Consider the following 19,482-nt stretch of genomic DNA (forward strand, 5'->3'; position numbering starts at 1 on the left):
CACCGATTCCAGTGCCAGGGACTCCCTGAGCCACCCCAAGGAGCCTCTCGGTGGCCACAGCCTGGGGTCTGTCCTGCTCCCTCAGCCCTGAGTGCTGGGCTGGGCTGCCCATGCACCCCTGCTCCAGAAGGGACCCCCAGAGGGTCCCCGAGGTGTCCCTGAAATGTCCCTGAGGTGTCCCTGAGGTGTCCCTGAAGTGTCCCCGAGGTGTCCCCAAGGTGTCCCCGAGGTGTACCCTGCCCTCCCTGCTGGAATGCAGTGAGAATCTTCCCTCGCCGCCCTGGCCCGGCATCCTGGGGCCTGCACGGGGCTATTTTGGGCCATCTTTTTATCACTGCCTCCTCCCTTTGGAATCCTCCCAGCTGGAGCCTGGCAGCCTGCAGCCTTCACTCGGAGAGGCAGCGAGGGCTGGGGAGGAAGGAAGGGAGGCAGGAAGGCAAGAAGGAAGGAAAGAAGGAAAGAGGAAGGAAGGCAAGAAGGAAGGAAAGAAGGAAGGAAAGAAGGAAGGAAAGAAGAAAAGAAGGAAGGAAAGAAGGAAAGCAAGAAGGAAGGTGCCCATCCTGCACACGCCATGGCTGCCCGCACGGTGCCCCACGCCTACCCCATGAGCTCTGAGTATGAGTTTGCCAACCCCAGCAAGATCTACGACCAGAACTTTGGAGAAGGTAAGGAAGTTGGTGGGATCCCCCCCTCTTTGCACCTTTCTCCCCTCTGCTGCTGGAGGGCTGCTGGAATTCCCACTGGGGAGCTTGAGCTCCAGAGGGGGAAGCTGGAGCTGCGGAATTTTGAGTGGAGGAACCCAGAGCAAATCAGGGGGGAATATCCAGGGAATAACCAGGGAATAGCCAGGGAGAAACCAAGGAATAGCCAGGGAAAAACTAGAGAATAAGCAAGGAATAGCCAGGGATTAACCAGGGAATAGCCAGGGAATAGCCAGGGAATAGACAGGGAATAACCAAGGAATTGCCAGGGAATAGCCTGGGAAAAAGAAAGGAATAACCAGGGAATAAGCAAGGAATAACCAGGGAATAAGCAAGGAATAACCAGGGAATAGACAGGGAATAACCAGAGAATAACCAGGGAAAAACCAGAGAATAACCAGGGAATAACCAGGGAATAGCCAGGGAATAACCAGGGAATAGCCAGGGAATAACCAGGGAATAGCCAGGATCTCTCTCTTCATGTCCACTTCCCCATCCATGCCCACTGCTGCCCGTCCCGTCCCTCCCTCATGCCAGCCACGCTCTGGCATTCGTGCACATGCTGTGCAAACATGGAGCCAAAGCTCAGGGCAGGGGGGGAAGCTTTTCCAGCCGGGGGGATGTGGAGAAAAGCTGAGCTGGGGCGTTCAGCACAAAGCTGGGCATGGCTGGCCCAGGGGAAGGAATGTGGGCAGCAGCAGAACCATTCAGCACCAGCACAACAGCGTGAAAAGGCAAAAAGCTCCAAGGAAAGCCCTGTGGACAATGGCACACAAAAGGCCTTTAGCCCTTCAGGGCGGTTTCTTCACCATCAGCAGTTTCCATGCCCACCCCTGGCTGCGGGCTCTGCTCTGCAGAGCTCCCAGGGCACCCGCCGGGTTCTCCCCGTGCAGCACAACATGTCAAGCTGGATGCCAGCCCCGGGCTCGCCGTCACTCTGGGCAGCTCGGTGGCACGCAGCAGCTGGCAGGGACGTGGCTCTGGGTGGGTTTTAGGGGCACAAAGGTGGGAACTGCAGCAGACTCCACCCCTGCTGCGGGGATGTGGCCGAGCCAAGGTGTTCTCCAGGTCCCAAACTGCTGCTGCAGCCCCATTCCCTGGAACTCCTCACTGAGTCTCCCGTGCAGGTGTGTCCCCATCGGAGATTTTAGCCCCTGCCCTGTACCACGGCTACTACATCCGGCCCCGGATCAACAAGCAGCTGGAGAGGGGCACCTCGGAGATCTGCCTGAACGAGCACAAGTTCCAGGTGTTCCTGGACGTGTGCCAGTTCCTGCCCGACGAGCTCAGCGTGCGCACCGTGGACAACCTGCTGGAGGTGGTGGGGCAGCACCCGCAGAAGGCCGACCGCCACGGCTTCGTCTCCAGGGAGTTCACCAGGACCTACATCCTGCCCCTGGACGTGGATCCCCTGCTGGTCAGGGCCACCCTGTCCCACGATGGCATCCTGAGCATCGTGGCTCCCCGGACGGGCAAGGAGGTGAAGGCGAGAATCAACGAGGTGAAGATAACCCAGCAGGAGCGGCCAGTGGGGGAAGAAGAGCAGGCTGAGGGAGGAAAAGAGAAGGAAACATCCTAAAGGCCGCAGATCTGGGAAGGTGGGGGGGACAGGGATGGGGAATCCGCAGTGCCAGACCTCCTGGGCCCTGAGGCAGCCACGCTCCTGCTGCTCGAGGCTGATGCTGGGAACAAAAGGGGCTTGGAACTGGAAAGAAGAGTGGGGCTGAAGTGTGAGTGTGAGTGACTGTAATGCAAGTTTTCTCCTAGGCCAGGTGACCATGAAGGGAGCTCTGCTCTCACCCCAGGGTCACTCCTACCCTTAACTGTGAGGCTGTGTCTCAGTGGACTGTGCTCTGGCCCAGAAGGGCATTAGGAAGAGAGAAAAGGGGATCCCAGTGCCTGGTTTCTGAGCTGGAGGCTGAGATTCCTGGCTGTGCAAGGTGGGTGTTGGTCTGTAAAAGCGCCTGCAGCAATCAGGAGGAGAGAGGAATAAACCTGCCTCTGCTCTGCTCCTGTTTGCCTTGGATTCGTGTTGCTCCTGTGCAGCAGGGAGGATGGACAGTGCCCAGCTGGGGCTGAGCTCACCGTGGGGACATGGAGGGACTGTGGCCACCTCTGGGCCTCACCCCCTGGCCCAGCTGCTGGTTTAGGGAGCCCAGAGAAAACTGAGCTCAAGGACAAAAAGGTGAGGAGTGATCAGCCTTTGCAAGGTCCCTGAGCATCCCCAGAGCTGCAGCTGGAATGAGCCTGAGTGAATGAGGCACAAATTAATGCCCAGCCACAGCCTGCGCCTGCTCAGCCCTTCATGTACGGGACATCCTGCACACACAGAACTTCGTGGGGGGACTGAACCCAAAATACTGAAGGGAGAGGCTCTGCTCAGACCCCAGCTGTTGCAGTGAGCTCATGGGCACTCTGTGCCCCTTCCCCAGGACCCTGTGGCTCTGATCTGATAACCTGGACCCTCCTTCCTGCCCCAACGGGAGAGCCAGGGAAGCCCACCCTGTCCAAAGTCTGTACAGACCCCTGACATTTCCTGTTTGTCCTCTTTTGCTCCACTCTCCACATGGACACCACAGAATAAAGAACCAACGTATTTTGGGGTAAGAGCCTCTTCTGGAAATCTTTGCCATCTCCTGATATTCCTCCCCTCACAGCCTCGGATCTCTGGGCTAGCTGATATTCAGGGGGCTGTGTGATGGGGGGAACATCACCCAGCTGCCTCGCTGGAGCCCCAGCCGGGTCTGTGGAGGCAGAGAGGGGCTGAACTTGGCCCCTTTTGCAGCCCCTGTGATGCTACGTGAGCAATGTCCCCGGGTCTCGTGATGGGGACAGGGATCGTGTGTGCTGCTGGCGCTGGCAGCTGCTGCCCCAGCAGCCCCGCGGCTCAGCAGGTGACACTTGCCACCCTTGTGTCGTCAGGCACACAAAATGCTGTGTCAGTGGCTAAATTTGGGGGTGCCTGGCATGCCTCATGCAGCTCTCCCTGCAGAGAGGAGGGGAGGCTCCAAAACCCGGGGGGATGTGACTTCCCCCTCTCCCTGTGGCTCTGCTCCCCCCCAGGAACGCCCGGGGCAGGAATGTCCTGCCCAGCACATCCCTTTGGGACTGGCCACGGTATCAGGCTGAGTTTTGTCCCCTGCCAGGCCAAGTGGGACCCAGAGCAGAGCACTGCCCAGCTATTTTCAGCTCTCTGCTGCTTCCCAGGGCACTGCCAGCCCTGGGGATCGGTCAGCTGAGGAGCAGCCCTGCCCTGCCTGGGTGCCCTCAGTGCCCGACCTCCTGCCTGAGCCCTGAAGCAGAACCAGAGAAGCTGTCAAAATAAAACCCCACCTTTCCAACAGGCATTGTATAAATCATTAATAATCATTCCAGGCTTAATTCCAGGCTGGGGACTCTCAGTCACTTGCATGGCTTTCACCCAAGAGCCAGCTCTCAGCAGGGCTGAGCTCCTGAGCCCTGTGGTGAGGGCAGAACTCTGGGGGTGTGTGTGGGCTCAGGCATGGCATCACTTCCCACAAAAAACTCCCCCAGACCCACAAACACTGAGCTCTGAAAGCCTTCCCTTCGTCCCTGCCCTGGCAAGAAGTGCTGCTGGTCCCTTGGCTCCCTGCAGGTTTCCTGTGATGGGGATCAACTCCTTTTTGTCTGGGGATGGTCAGCAGGTGAGCCCGGAGCTGGGCAAGGAGAGCACACACACAGCCTGGAAAGCATGGCACAGCCTGGCAGGAATGGCACAACCTGGCAGGCATGGCACAGCCTGGCAGGCATGGCACAGCCTGTCAAGTATGGCACAGCCTGGCAGGAATGGCACAGCCTGGCAGGTATGGAACAGCCTGTCAAGCATGGCACAGCCTGGCAGACACGGCACAGCCTGGCAGACATGGCACAGCCTGGTAGGAATGGCACAGCCTGGCAAGCATGGCACAACCTGGTAGGAATGGAACAGCCTGGCAGGAATGGCACAGCCTGGCAGGTATGGCACAGCCTGGCAAGCATGGCACAGCCTGGCAAGCATGGCACAACCTGGTAGGAATGGAACAGCCTGGCAGGCATGGCACAGCCTGGCCCATCGGGTGCCCTCTGTGCCTGCCCAGGAGCTCCGGGGTTGGCAGCAGCTCTGGGGCTGCCCTGGGAGAGGATTCTGAGACAAAAGCAGTGCCCACACCAGCACAGAGCTCTCTCCTGCCTTCCCGACAGACAGTGGGAGCTGCACCACACCTGCCATAAAAATGCCCAGAATTAGTAGTGACTACACAATTCCGTGCCCTCCTGGCCCTGTTTTTGCTCTCCCCTGCTCATTCTCCTCTGCCTGCTGTGCCGGTGTCGCAGCAGCGATGCAGGACAGGGGCTGGCAGTGCCCGGGGGTGAGCAGGGCTGTCCCCGCAGCATCCCCGGAGCCCTGCCCGCTCCCAGCCCCGCCGGGCAGGGAATGCGGAGTGGCAGCCAAGCGCTCCCCGGCCCCGCCAGTGTTTTTGATGCTTTTCTGTTTCTCTGGTGGCCCCGCCAGTGTTTTTGATGCTTTTCTGTTTCTCTGGTGGAGCTCAAAGCGGCAGCTCCAGTGTTTGTGACAGAGGCTGATGGGAACAGGCTCCCAGCCGCTTTTTTTTTGCCTCCTTCCCCACAAAGCAACAAAGGCCGAGTTATCCCAGAAATCACAACAGGCGCTGGCGCATTAAAACAACAATGTCTGTGGCAAGGGCAGAGACACAGAGTCTGCAGCTTCCCAGGCAGGGACAGGCTCTGGGAACACCTGCAGCCGGCAGGACCCTGAGAGCACGGGACCAGCACGGAATCCCAGCTGTCTGCACGAATCTCATCCTGAATTCTGTGGCGTTTCTCCAGCCCCAAGCTGAGGAGCAGTGTCAGACCAAGGCTCAGGCTCTGCAGGTCGCAGTGCTGCTCACCCAGGGCCAGTTGTGACCCTTCCAAAGCAGAATCCTTCTCCTTCTGCCACTCCTGGACAGGTCCAAGCTGTGCTGTGCCCTTGGGCCGGTGCTAACTGGGGCTGTGGGCCTGGCTGAGGGCGTGGGTACACCTGGAGTAGGAAGCAGGGCCAGCTCCTGTCACAGAAAGGTGAATTAATGCTCACCCCGTTGTTGGGCACCCCTAGAGGGATCAGACCTGCACGGAACCAGGGCTGATTGCTGGGTCAGAGCTGTGGGGCAGTGTGGCAAGCACATTTCTCTCCCTCTCAGGATTTTTCATAGAGGTGCACAGAGAGAAATGAAAGAGAAAACAATTTCTATTTCTGCTCCTTGTTTTTCCCATGTGGAATGTGTTTGGAGAATTGATTCCCTGGGGTGATGCTTGGTTGGATTCTGGTGAGGATTGTTTGAGGCTGGTGGCCAATCCAATCCACCTGGGGCTGGACTCTCAGAGAGGGGCACGAGTCATGTTAGAGTGAGAGAAGATAGTATGGAGTTTTAGTACCTTCCTTTTTATATAGTATATTAATGTATTTTAGCATAGTTATAATAAAGAAATCATTCAGCCTTATGAATTGAGTTACACATCATCATCTCTTCCCATTGGGTTCGCCTGCATTTACAATAGGGCAGAGCTACTGCTCAAATATAAGTGATATCATTCAAGGGGTCTGTTCTTAGACCTGCCTGAGAAAAGGTCCCAGGAATTACCCAGCCCTTGGCTCCAGGATTGACCAGGGCTCTGGTCACTCAGGCTGGGCAGTCTGAGGGGCTCTCACCAGGAGCACAGAGGTGAAATGCAGGTCCCTGTTCCCATCTGACCCACTGGGGCTGAGCCTGAGAGCTGCACTGCAGCTCCTTGAGGCTGTGGGGACCCTCCCGAACTGAACTGAACCCTTTTATGCAGGTAGCAGGAAAGAAAGTGGATTCCCACGTCCCTGAAGCTGCAGAGCTCAGCTGAGAACTGCAGGGACCCTGCCCATTCCCAGGTGATGCCACCCATGGCACAGCTTCCCCCGAGGGTGGGCAGCAGGAACAGTGCCGAGCGCCCACCCTGGGGCTTCTCCTTGTGGGACTCAGATTCAGTCAAAGGAAGAAACCGAGAGTTTCTATCCAGGCAGAGGCCTGGATGCAACCAAGGCAAGTCCTAGGAAGGCATTTTAGAGCTCACACTCAACTCACACAGTGGAGCAAACCCATCTCAAGCCCTTCTGGAAAAGCCACGTTCACCCTTGGCACACTGTGCCCAACTCAGCGCAGCAATCCAGAGGCTCCAGCACCTCCTTTCACACTCAGTTATTGCCCCGGGCTTGCCAAAACCCAACACCCAGCATTTCTTCAAGCTAAGAGTGCTTGATATTCCACTATCAGGTCAGAAATTCAAGCTGCTTCTGTCGCTGTCGAGGCAGGATGGGAATGAATAGACTTGACTCAGAAGGTTGTGAGAGTAAAAACTCTGATTTATTCAAAATACACTGCTCTTTTATACAGAGCTCTGCAAGGACCAAATCCATTGGTTCTGAAGTGAAAACAACTCACTCTGAAGTGAAAACAACTCAAAGCATTGGTGCAGAGTGCTTGACGCACAGTGATAGAACTTAACTATAAACAATGTGAAAAACAAGAGAGATAAAGAATCAGTTACATTCTTTCCCAGCACTTTCCCAGGCTTTTTGCCTGGCTAGAAACTCTCCGTTTCTTCCTTTGACTGAGTCCCACATCTCCTTGGTCTGAAGTCTGCCCCCGTGGCCGGAGGGACAGCGAGGGCCGGGCGCTGTGCGGGCCCCCGAGGCGAATTCGTGATGCCCGGCCAGCGCTGCCCGGAGCGGGGCCAGCTCCGGTAGATGGCACCCGGAGCTCCGAAACCCGACACCGGCAGACACTCCCCGAGCAGCCGGGAGCCGAGCAGGAACCAGGAAATACAAGCTGAGCCCGTCCAGAGAGCGCCGGGCTCCCCGGGGGAAGGAGCGGCATGGGCAACCTGTGCGGCTGCGGCCGGCGCTGGTGAGTGCGGCTCGGGAGCTCCGTGCCCTTGCCCGGGCTTGGCCAGGGCTCCGTGCCCTTGCCCGGGCTTGGCCAGGGCTCCGAGCCCTGCAGCTGGCCCGGGAGGGACAGGTGAGCACGGCGGCACGGCCGTGCAGGTGTCCCGGGCAGGACAGAGCGGGGACAAGGGGGGGTTTGTGTCACATCTCAGCCCGGAGCGCTGCAGCCGCCCGGCAGCTGGGGAGATGCTCAGATCGCTGGCCTCAAATGGCTGTCCTCATGCCAGCACTCGCCGCTGTCCCTTTGAGGGGTGCCTGGGACAAAGGGGGGGTTCAGCCACCCCTTCCTGCCCTCACCCTCCCTGTCCTGCCCTCACCCTCCCCATTCTGCTCTCAGCCATCCCGTCCTCCCCTCACCCTCCCCGTTCTGCCCTCAGCCTCCCCATTCTACCCTCACCCACCCCATTCTGCCCTCACCCACCCCGTCCTCCCCTTACCCACCCCATCCTGCCCTCACCCTCCCTCTCCTTGCCCTCACCCACCCCGTCCTCCCCTCACTCATCCCATCCTGTCCTCACCCTCCCTCTCCTTGCCCTCACCCTCCCTGTCCTGCCCTCACCCTCCCCATTCTGCCCTCACCCACCCCGTCCTCCCCTCACCCTCCCTCTCCCTGCCTGGCTGCCTGGGTTTTATTTCGCTCGGGAAATCCCGACCAGGATTTTGAGATGCTGTGGCTCTTTCTCCCCGGGAAGGGAGGGAGGGTGACGCTTTAATCCCCCCTGGCTCCTGCACCCCCTGCTCGCAGGGAAAGGGCATCACTCTCTGCCAAGTGGGAATATTTCCAGCTCCTCCAGGGGAAGAGCCGTAAAGTTCGGATGAAGCTCCGAGGGAGTTCTCTCCCCGGACGCTGCGTTTGTTGAAAGTACAAGAAATTCATCCTGTTTTTAATAATTCCAAGAGGCACAGCATCACCTAGTGGAGGAAGGCTCGGGAGCTGAGGACGCCGTGGTTCTTCCAAGCCCTGAGCCTCGAGAAGTTTGGGATTTAGGAACAGGAGTTGAAGGTGGGAGGTGGAAAGCTGCTCACCCACCAAAACTCCCATTTTTCATTCCCTCTGCCCTGTGGCAGAGGGTAAATCAGGCACCCAGGGCATCAGCAGGCAAGGCTCGACTAGGGCATGCCTGGGGCAGTCTGAGGTCGTTAAAGAAAATCTGCCACAGCAAATTTATTCTGTCTGGGAAGTGATTGATGAAGGAATTGTGCCCTCGGGACTGGGCTCCTCTGCCCCTGTGCCAGGCAGGCCCAGGCTCTCACCAGTAAAGTGGCACTGAAGTGGCACAGACAGGGAAAGCTGCCCAAATCCAGGATTGTGTAGGGCAGCAATGAGGATGGCCTTGGCACGGGGAGAGGGCAGGCAGCAGTGCAGGAGCTGTGAAGAATTCTGTCAGGCTGGGAGCTCCAGCAGCCTGAGCCGGTCTGGAGGGGAGGGGAGAGGTTTCCCTGCTGCATTTCCCGTGCCACACGTGTCCCCATTCCTGGGGAGCAGCCTGGCTGGGATTATCCTGCAGACAGGAATAGCTCCAGCCCACACACTGAGGGAGCAGCCTGGAATGCCAGCCCAGCGCCTGTCTGCCCGCAGAGAGGGGAGAGACCTGCTGCTTCTGCCCCACAGGGGCTGGCCTGGTGAAATGCTCCGTGCCTGGGTGCTGGGAGTACCCAAAAGGTGCAGGTCTGGTGAAATCCTGCACACCTGGGTGCTGGAAGTGCCCCAAAAAGTTCAGTTCTGTTGAAATTCTCCACGCCTGGGTGCTGGCAGGAAGGGAAGTGCTGTGCCACACAAACCTGGGCAAGGAGGAGACACCGCAGACAGAGGAGGAGGAGGAGGCTGTCAGAGCCCCACGGAGGGGTGCTGCTGTGACTGAACCCCCAAATTCCTGGGGAGAACCCCCCAGGTTTTGGCTGTGGAGGGCTGGAGGTGCCCCTGTGGCAGCGCCGGAGCCTCGGCCACCCTGCCTTGCCCAGAGCTGCCTCTGCCTGCCCAGGCCTGGTTAATCATTGCTGGCCATTCCGGAGCTCCCTGCCTGCATTCCCGGGGGTTTTTGTTTTCCTGCTGGAGTGCCAGGGCACGGCTGCACGCCCTGTGCTGTCCCCTGCCCCTGGAGCTGCCTGGGAGAGCTGGCACGGGCACAGCCCTGCCCGGGGCACCTCTCTGCTCCTGGCTGTGCCAAGGCTCAGCCCGGGGCACTCACAGCACTCCCTGGAGCCCCATCCAAGGCTCTGCCTGCCCTCTGGAGCTGCTGAGCAGAGCCACAGCCCCCTGGGAGCCCCTCTGCTCCGTGGGGCCACACAAGGGTGGCAGCTGCTCCCCAGCCCTCCGAGCTGACATTTCCTTCGTGCATCTGTCCCAGAAGGGGACACGAGTCCCCTCTGGCAGTGCCAGCCTGCAGAGCTCGGCTCCAGGCTCTGCTGGGATGAATTTGGCTCTTGTCCCCTCCTGGAACACATCCGTGCTTGGCCTCTCTGCTCACACAGGTACAGCTGAGAGGAGGCTTTGGCTCGGCTGGCAGCGAGGGCAAAGCTTGTTTGGTTTGGTTCTGTTCTGAACTCTGAGAGCAGGAAAAGTGTCTGGAGCCCTCAGTCAGACAGCTGCTCCCTGGGAAGGGGGGCAGCGCTCGGGGAGTGCGGCTGGCAGAGCAGCTGACCCCAGGAGAAGGGCTTGGTGCCAGCTGGGATGGTGCCCTGCTGCCCGTGCCTCGGGGCTGGGCTGTGGAGCTGCAAAGCTCCTGGGAGAGCAGCTCTCATTCCTGGGGATGCTGCTGGCACAGGAGGCTGAGCTGGGGTGGCTGTGGGGCGTGGTGGGGGTGTCCCAGGAGGAGGAAACACATCCCACACCTTCCCTTTGGACACCTGAGCCAGGAGCTCAGGAGGAAACACATCCCACACCTTCCCTTTGGACATCTGAGCCAGGAAATCAGGAGGAAACACATCCCACACCTTCCCTTTGGGTACCTGAGGCAGGAAATCAGGAGGAAACACATCCCACACCTTCCCTTTGGGTACCTGAGGCAGGAAATCAGGAGGAAACACATCCCACACCTTCCCTTTGGACATCTGAGCCAGGAAATCAGGAGGAAACACATCCCACACCTTCCCTTTGGGTACCTGAGCCAGGAAATCAGGAGGAAACACATCCCACACCTTCCCTTTGGGTACCTGAGGCAGGAAATCAGGAGGAAACACATCCCACACCTTCCCTTTGGACATCTGAGCCAGGAAATCAGGAGGAAACACATCCCACACCTTCCCTTTGGACACCTGAGGCAGGAAATCAGGAGGAAACACATCCCACACCTTCCCTTTGGACACCTGAGGCAGGAAATCAGGAGGAAACACATCCCACACCTTCCCTTTGGACACCTGAGGCAGGAAATCAGGAGGAAACACATCCCAGGAGCTCAAATGTCCATTTGGACATTTCCCCTGCCAGGGTCACTCAGGGCCTGTCCCGTTCCCTGGTACCCCCGGTGAGGTCTGGGCAGGTCTGGGGAGGGCAGAGGTTTGGGGTTTTCAGGGCTGATGTGTCTCTCTGATTTTAGGACGTGTCCTTCGCCTTTCAAAAGGAAGAAGGAGAAGCAAGGTAAGGACGTGTGACGGCGCTTTGAGCTGGAGTGGCAGAGCCCCTGAGGAGGTGACATGGCTGCCTCACACACTCCTTCTGTACTCAGCCTTCCTCAGGAGAAGTTTGAGGCAGCATTTCTTTAAATCTTAAAGCAAGGAGGGTGATGTGCCACGGGATTTGCCAAGGGGGAGGGAAGGGAATTCAGCAGTGCCTTTAAAACAGCCAAGTCCCACCTCAAAGCGCACCCGAGTGCTCTCCAGCAGAGCAGGAGCTGCAAACATCTGTCTGACAGCACTCCCCACAACCAAGGGCATTCCTCAGGCTGTGTCCTGTGGCCTTTGGACTGTGCTGGGCAAAACATGTTTGCCTGGCAGCAGAGGAAATAACAAAGTTAAAAGTGGATCTGACTCCTCCGAGGGCCTGACAAGAAGCTCTCTGTGCTGTGTCCGTGGCTTCTGCCAAGAACTCTGTGGCCCACAGCATGCTGCCATCCTGGGAAACCTTATTTTTCCCAAAGAAACAAGCCCAGCTTTCTTCTTGCAGGCATCAGGGCAGCCTTAGGGCTGAGGGAATCAGATGAGGTGGAAATCTGATTTGTGCCCAGTGCAACACAGCCCTGCTGCATCCCAAGGTGGAACAATAAACTGCTTTTAGCTGAGACCTTTCGCGTTTCCTTCGCAGGAGCTGATGTGAGGCACGAGGCTCAACAGCAGCAGCCTGGCAGGAAGGTAAATAAATAACTTTGAGAGGGTTTTTCCCTAAGTGTGTGTTGAGAAGAGAGAGCTGACCTGAGCTCCGTGGGCTGGAGGATGCAGGGCAGAGTTCAGAGCATGAATCCATGAATCCTCTCCAGCTGTGCAGCCTCTAAAGTGGCTTTTCCTACATTTTTTACCCTCTGCCCATAGGAAGGTGCCCCCTGTTGATGGAGTGGCCAAATTATTCTTGGTCTGCTTAAAAAGGCAAAAAGCCCAGAAGTTTCTCTCGTTTGGGACTTCACCTCAGACCTGGGGCTGCCCAATTGGACAGAGGCCAAGAGGTCCAAACTGTACCCAGCTATACCCAATTTGGTACAAGGACCCCTCATAGCACCTTGGGGACTTCACCTCAGACCTGGGGCTGCCAGCTGGACAGAGACCAAGAGGTCCCACCCGGGTAATTCACCAGAAAAAGGAAGAGAACAAAGGAAATAATCCCTTTTGTGGGGTGTTTTAGCAGGAGCAAGAACCTCTTGCCCCTGGCTTGGCTTTTCTCTCTAAGAGCTTTGTTATTTTGCCTTTTATTAGAACTTTTTGTGTTTGCAACACTACCTCAGAAGCCATCCTGCTAATTTTATGCTGTTTGGGGTAGCTGGGCTATCTCGGGTGTGATGGGTTCCTCTGAGAGCTCAGAAGACCTGGCAGGAAGAGAAACCCATCAGCAATCCCCCAGCAAACGTGGGAGCCGCCAGAGGCTGCCTGGTGCCGTGGGATTGCAGGCGAGCTGAGCTCCCAGAGCTTTTTTCCCCTCACAAAGGTCCCCACGTACGAAGATGTCCCAGATGTCCCCGTCTACGCCACGGTGAGCAAGGCCAGGGCCGTGCAGCAGGACGAGAGCATCCACTACGCCGACATCCAGGTGTTCTCCAAGGCGCGGGAGCGCTCGGCGGCCGAGCTGAGGAGCCTGCAGCTGCAGAACGCCACCGAGTACGCCACGCTCCACTTCCCCAGGGCCCGGCTCAAGTACGACAGCAAAAACGGGACCCTGGTCTGACGGAATCGGTGGCCTCGTCCTCCTCCTTCAGCAGGAAAAGGAGCTCGCGGCCGTAGGCGCAAGGAAACCTCGCGGAGATTTCGGAGAGGTGTCTCCGTGCCTCCCGCCTCGGACGTTCTCACCGGGGAGGTTCCCGTCCCATCCTGCTGGCAAAAAGCGCCTCCATCCCTCGGGAGAGCCGCCCTGGAGCTGCCGGCCCGGCTCCTGCCAGCCCTGCCAGCTGGCAGAGCTGCTGCTGGGCTGGCCAGGGCTCAGGGCTGCGGGCAGAAACTCCCTGAGGCGGCACGGCCTGGGGAGTGCTGCCTTGGGAATTCGGGAGTGCTGCCCTTGGGAATTCAGGAGTGATGCCCTTGGGAATTCGGGAGTGCTGCCTTGGGAATTCAGGAGTTCAGGAGTGCTGCCTTGGGAATTCAGGAGTGCTGCCCTTGGGAATTCGGGAATTCAGGAGTGCTGCCCTTGGGAATTCGGGAGTGCTGCCTTGGGAATTCAGGAATTCAGGAGTGCTGCCCTTGGGAATTCGGGAATTCAGGAGTGCTGCCCTTGGGAATTCAGGAGTGATGCCCTTGGAAATTCGGGAATTCAGGAGTGCTGCCCTTGGGAATTCAGGAGTGCTGCCCTTGGGAATTTGGGAATTCAGGAGTGCTGCCCTTGGGAATTCAGGAGTGCTGCCTTGGGAATTCAGGAGTGCTGCCTTGGGAATTCAGGAGTGATGCCCTTGGGAATTCGGGAATTCAGGAGTGCTGCCCTTGGGAATTCGGGAGTGCTGCCTTGGGAATTCAGGAGTGCTGCCCTTGGGAATTCGGGAGTGCTGCCCTTGGGAATTCGGGAGTGCTGCCTTGGGAATTCAGGAGTGCTGCCCTTGGGAATTCAGGAGTTCAGGAGTGATGCCTTTGGGAATTCCGGAATTCAGGAGTGCTGCCTCTGGGAATTCAGGAGTGCTGCCCTTGGGAATTCGGGAATTCAGGAGTGATGCCTTTTGGGAGTTCAGGAGTGCTGCCTTTGGGAATTTGGGAATTCAGGACCAAAGGTAGTTTTGGTGTCAGTGTTAAAGCTCTGCGTGTGCAGAGTGACTCGTGGCTGGTGCTGTGAGGAGAGGAGACCTTCAGCAGGATCTGCTGCTCTGTCTCCTTCCAACAGCTGCTCCAGGAGGTGCAGCCCGGCCCTGGGTGCATCCCCTGGCCCCAAAATCAGTGTTCTACAGCCATGCACAGCAGCTGGCAGCCAGAAATGCAGAACTGGGAGGGTACAGGACAATTTCTCTCGCTGATGGGCTGTTCAGAGGTGCATCCTCACTCCTCTGTGCAAACAAGCGAGGAGTGAGCTCCTGGCTCGGTCTGGAAGTGAAACAAGGGAATATTGGCAATTTAGCTGCAGATCACTGCCTGTATTTAGGGCAGTTCTCCAAATCCAGCAGCTGCCTGGGATACTGGGCAGCTTCAGAGAGGACTTTGGAGTTTGCCTCCACTTTTCCCTCCTTTTGTGCTGCCAAACCCCAGTGACACAGAGCACACCCCACGTGGGGCTAGCAGCTCCACCTCTGAGAACCCGCTTCTGGATTTGAAAGCGTGTCAATAATTCCGTGTAGCAATGGTCCAAACTGGGCAGCCCTGGCAGGGCAGCAGGGCTCCCCAAACCCCATCTCCAGGCACTAAAGCAAGGCCTGGCACATTCTGCTCCTCGGTCTTGGCCTGCAGAGCAGATTCCGGGGCAGCCCCGGTCACTGGCAGCGTTTAGAAGTGGTTCCTTTCAGAAACACACAGAACTTTGCATTTTCTAGCTCGGCTGGGTGGGAAGAACACAGAGGAATTCCTGCTTGTGGCAAAAAATAAAGCTGCTCCAGGCTGTGTTTGCCAAGGTGGAAGTGTTTGAGGACCAATCTTCCCATTTTTATTACATGTTTTAATAAGTGCCTGAGCCCCTGGAATGGTTCATCTCCCATTCCCTGAGGAGCTCTGGCATCCACAGCACCCTCGGGGCTGTTTCTGGAAGTACAGCTCATCCTAGAGCCAATTCCACGCTCCCATTCCGGTGATTTTCCCCAGCTTTTCCGTGGGGAATTGTGGAAGCCAAGTGTTCTGCAACAGAGATTTTCCCGAAGGACTGGGTTTTGCACTGAATATTAAAACCTGCACTTCCCGCGGTTGCCACGTGCGCCAAAAAGAGTGTCGATGTGTCATTAAAGATGCAATATTTAATTTTAAGTGAGAAATCCGCACTTTGGGCGAGGCTTTGCGGGGCTGGGGGGACACACAGGGTCCCGCTCCCGGGGCGGAGATGCGGGGCTGGGCAAGGGCTTCCCCGAGCTGGCTCCGATCCCGATCCCGATCCCGATCCCGGCCCCTCGATCCCGGGGAGGAGCCAGCGCCATCCCGCCCCATCCCGCCCCCGTTCCCACGGCGACCGGAGACGCGCGCCGGGAGCAGGTAGGGCCGGGGGCGCGGGTCCTGGTACCCACCGCATCCCACCGCATCCCAGCCCGTCCCATTCCACCTCTCCCCATCCCACCTCACCTCAACCCCACCCCAGTCCCATCCCATCCCACCCCCACCTGCTCTCTGTCCCATCTCTCCCCGTGCCACCCCATCCCCGGCATCTCCTCACCCCCAGCACTGCCCTGTTCCTGTTCCCCACATTCCCATCCCACAGCCCATCCCAGCCTTGCTTCTGAGTGTCCCTGTGCCCCAGACCCATCCCATCAATCCCACCCCAACGTCTCCCATCCCATCTCATCCCATCAATCCCATCCCGCCCCATTCCATGGATCACATCCCATCCCATCAATCCCATCCCACCCCATATCACCCCATTCCATGGATCCCATCCCGTTCCATGGATTCCATCCCATGGATCCCATCCCATCCCATTCCATGGATCACATCCCTTCCCATCAAACTCATCCCATCAATCCCATCCCATCCCATCCCATTCCATGGATTACATCCCACTCCATGGATCTCATCCCATCAATCCTGTCCCATTCCACCCCATCTCATCCCATCAATCCCATCCCACACCATCCCATGGATCACATCCCATCCCATCAATCCCACCCCATCCCACACCCTCCCACGGATCCCATCCCACCAATCCCATCCCACCCCACTCCATGGATCCCATCCCATCAATCCCACCCCTTATCACTCCATTCCATGGATTCCATGCCATGGATCCCATCCCATGGATCCCATCCCACCCCACTCCATGGATCCCATCCCTCTCTGAGGCTCAGTCCCTGCAGGATTTCCTTTTCCCCTCAGGTTCAGCAGTGCTGGGACCCTCCCCTGGCACTGAGGTGACATCCAGCGTGGGGACTCGGATGGACACGGGGCCCTGTCACCCCCCGCAGCCTCCTGCACCCTCTGTGAGTTCCCAGCAGCCTTTTTGGTGTCCCTTCTGTCCTTCTGGTGTCCTTTCTGTCCCTTTTGGTGTCCCTTCTGTCCTTCTGGTGTCCCTTCTGTCCCTTCTGGTGCTTCACAAGGAGTTTGGGGTCACTGACACCAGTGCAGCAGTGGCTTTAGGCAGCTCTTTGGGGTCTCGCTGCAGTCACAAACCCCACAAACCCCACGGGTGAATTCCTGACCCGCCCTCGTTTGTTTTCATCCCCCCAGCGCCGATTTTAGTGACCAAAAATGCTCAAGGACAAGGGCTGGGGTGATGCTGGAAGTGGCCAGGAGATGGCAATGCCACCAGGCCAGGAAGTCACTCACCCAGGAGCAGCTGCTGGGGACATCACTGCCCCGATGGCTTTGGAGTCACCGGGCAGAGGAGCACTTTGGGAAAATTCAGGGAAAATTCTGAAGGATCTCTCCTGTCAGCGAGGGGCTGCTTGCAAAAGTAGCACTGGAAGGCACCAATTGTGTAAAACTGACAGGAAAACACAACCCCTGCCACAAGCAGCTGGAAATGTCAGAGTGAAACACAAAGGGAGAAGTGGAATTTAATTTTTAGAAGTTATTTTTAGCCCCCAGACCCATTTGTGTCCCCACAATGGACAGGAGAATGGCTCAGCACATCCAGCCTGGTTTCTCTTCCCCAGCATTCAGGCAGAGATAAGAAACCTCCCGCAGAAGGAAATCTTTGATGAGAAAATCTCTGAGCAGGGCTGTGCCTGAGCCTGGCGGGGGGAAGGAGAACATTTGGAACATTTTGTCTTTGCTGAGCTGGTGTTGGGGCAGGAGGTGGCTCTGCAGGAGGGAGATGGGATGGAAGGAAGCCCTTGGTCAACCCAAAAATCTCAGCATCCTTCCTTGTCATGTTACAAATCCTCTGTGGATGTGTGTTTGCAATATAAAAACCAGGTGGTACATATATATAATGCAGTAAATATAAATATATATAGTAAATTATTAGCCAAAAAGAACTTTTTAAACTGCATGGTGGAAGCTCGGAGTGTGTTTTGTTGGTTTTTCCTTCAAAATTAGGTCTCATGGAGGAACCACTTCATTTTCCCACAAAATTTTATTGGAATTGCACCAGCATAAGCTACTCAATTGCATTTAAAAATGGGGTTAAATATTTATTTAATGGCATTTTGAAGCTCAAAAGTAAACGGGATCAAGGCTCCAAGCCCCCAGCAGCTCCAGCTTACAAGGCTTTGTGCAAAGCCTCGCTGTTTAATCTGTTGTTTTGCTTAACAGATGTGGCATTAGAACCGATGAAAACATCAAAATCTCCACTCCCACGGAATTAGGAGAGCAAACAGGAATGATTTCAAACGGGAGGGCAGGGAACCACATCCTTTTGGGTTGGTTACACAGGGGAGCGACCTGTTGCTTCTCTGTATTTTAGCTGTGACAGGCTAGAACTGTGAAATCATGCCATCGATTTTTCCTCAGGATGCTTCAACGCTTAGGCAGGGGAGGAAAAAAATTGTTTTTAACTGCATCTCGGCTTAGAAATGAATGGCAAGACATTTTGGAAGCCGAGGGCAGCGGGGGCAGTGCTGGCAGGGCTGCTCGGTGCCTGCCGGGCACAGCCCCTGGCTGGAGGGGCTCTCGCCCATTCCGGTTTCATTTTAATTTTTTATCTTTCCCCCGGGCACTTCCCGTAAGGTGACACCAGCTTGGAGAGGCAGCCTGAGACACTCGATGCTTATTTCTGCGATGGGTGCACTTCTTGATGTAGAGAGCAAGCTGGGCGTTGTGTTTAATTGTTTGAACGTTTTCTCTCGAGTTTGGTTTTTTTTTTTTTAATGTGTTTTATTTTTTTTTTTAATTTGAAAAATGCGATGTTTAAACTTGCAAACCTCCCAGCTGTCGTGGCCTGGCTTGCCTCTTCCTGTGGCTGCAGAACGAAATTGTCTCAGTGCTTTGCTGCCCGTGCAAGGCATCACCTCCCTCCCTCCCTTCCTTCATCCTGCTCCTCCTCCTCTCTCCCCCCGCACCAAGCAGAGCTCGCTGTGTATGGCGGGTTTGAAAAATCTCATTTACACAGCGGCTTTTGGGAGAGGTTGTTGTTTGGTTTTTTTTGGCTTTTGCCTGGAAATGGGTTTCAGATGTTTTCCCCGCGCCTGCATCTCGTAAAGCCGCGGCCGTTGCCGCGACAACCGAGTGACATCCCCGCCCGAGCTGCTCCCTCCTCCGCCGAGCATGCCCACAGCCGTGCTCCGGGCTGCACAGATGGGACCATGAGCGCCCTTGCCGAGCAGCTCCCGGCCTTTGTGCTCGGGAGGAAGAGGAGGGAGAGGCGCCCCGAGGCGCCCCGAGCGCGGCCGCGCATCCCCTGAGCCCCCCGGCCGCCGCCGCCCGCCCGCCCGGGACGATGCTCGCCTGCCTGGCCAGGGGGAATCTGCTGGATTTCCTCCAGGAGGGCTTCACCGAGGTAAAGCCACGTCCCCGAGCTCGGCCGGGAGGAAGGCAGAAGGGTTTCGTGCCGAATTGTTGCGTCGGTGGGGCAGAAAAGCGGGGCGAGCAGCGAGGTTCCTCCCCGGGGGGCTGCGCTCGGGCAGGAGTTGGGTGAGGAGTTTGTGGCCGGATTTTTGCGCAGCTCTTGGGGGGGGTTTGTGCCTTTCTCGCTGCTTTGCTGCTGTCCCGGTAAATGATACAAACTGCTGGAGGCTGTGGGGCAGCGTTTGCTGTGTTAAATCGGCTCCTCTCCTGAGGGATGTGCGGTGTCTGTGTCCCTGGGGGATGTAAATCTGCTTTATGGACTCGCAATTCTTGGAGCTGTTTTGGGGTTCCCCCCTCGTGTCTGTGTGCCTGGGGGCTGTAAATCTGCTTTATGGACTCGCAATTCTTGGAGCTGTTTTGGGGTTCCCCCCTCGTGTCTGTGTGCCTGGGGGATGTAAATCTTCTTTATGGATTCGCGTTTATTAGAGGTGTTTTGGGGTTCCCCACCACCCCACACCATCTTTTTCTGTAAGTTGAATCCCCAGGGGACTGAAATTCAACTTGGTCGGGAAAATGTAATTTTCAAAGGGTTCTTTATTTGCCTATTCTGCCTGGAGAGTAATGAATCGTAAAATAAGTTTATGCCAAAGAAACTCCAGAGCTGGGAATCCGGCT

General features: G+C 56.9%; 3 protein-coding genes across 8 annotated transcripts in view; all 3 read left to right on the forward strand.

Annotated features, from left to right (window-relative positions):
* The first annotated feature begins 348 nt into the window (after positions 1-348).
* Positions 349-19,482, forward strand: part of HSPB2 (heat shock protein family B (small) member 2) — a 486,398-nt gene continuing 467,264 nt past the window's right edge. The window contains exons 1-2 of one of the 2 annotated variants that reach the window (XR_014949997.1): positions 349-665; positions 1,829-3,099. Coding sequence is in view for 1 of the 2 variants with exons in the window: in XM_021530108.3 (XP_021385783.1) it covers positions 572-665; positions 1,829-2,280 (546 nt within the window). In the remaining variant the exon portion in view is untranslated. Of the gene's footprint in view, positions 666-1,828; positions 3,100-19,482 lie in introns of those variants that run through there. The other variant, XM_021530108.3, reaches the window with a different exon arrangement.
* C24H11orf52 (chromosome 24 C11orf52 homolog) lies at positions 7,484-13,291 on the forward strand. Its single transcript, XM_077788067.2, has 4 exons — positions 7,484-7,633; positions 11,208-11,248; positions 11,912-11,958; positions 12,743-13,291. Exons 1-4 carry the CDS (start codon positions 7,602-7,604, stop codon positions 12,977-12,979), a joined length of 357 nt encoding a protein of 118 aa, XP_077644193.2. The 5' UTR covers positions 7,484-7,601; the 3' UTR covers positions 12,980-13,291.
* DIXDC1 (DIX domain containing 1) overlaps positions 13,706-19,482 on the forward strand; it is a 35,840-nt gene continuing 30,063 nt past the window's right edge. Inside the window, exons 1-2 of one of the 5 annotated variants that reach the window (XM_085560265.1) lie at positions 13,706-15,402; positions 16,218-16,340. In XM_085560265.1, the coding sequence (XP_085416391.1) occupies positions 16,296-16,340 (45 nt within the window). In that variant the 5' untranslated portion in view covers positions 13,706-15,402; positions 16,218-16,295. Of the gene's footprint in view, positions 15,403-16,217; positions 16,341-17,861; positions 18,800-19,482 lie in introns of those variants that run through there. The other 4 variants (XM_085560263.1, XM_021529986.4, XM_085560264.1 and 1 more) reach the window with 4 other exon arrangements.

The sequence above is a fragment of the Lonchura striata genome, chromosome 24 (assembly GCF_050655825.1).
Source record: "Lonchura striata isolate lonStrDom1 chromosome 24, ASM5065582v1, whole genome shotgun sequence".
In the NCBI taxonomy this organism is placed as follows: Eukaryota; Metazoa; Chordata; class Aves; order Passeriformes; family Estrildidae; genus Lonchura; species Lonchura striata.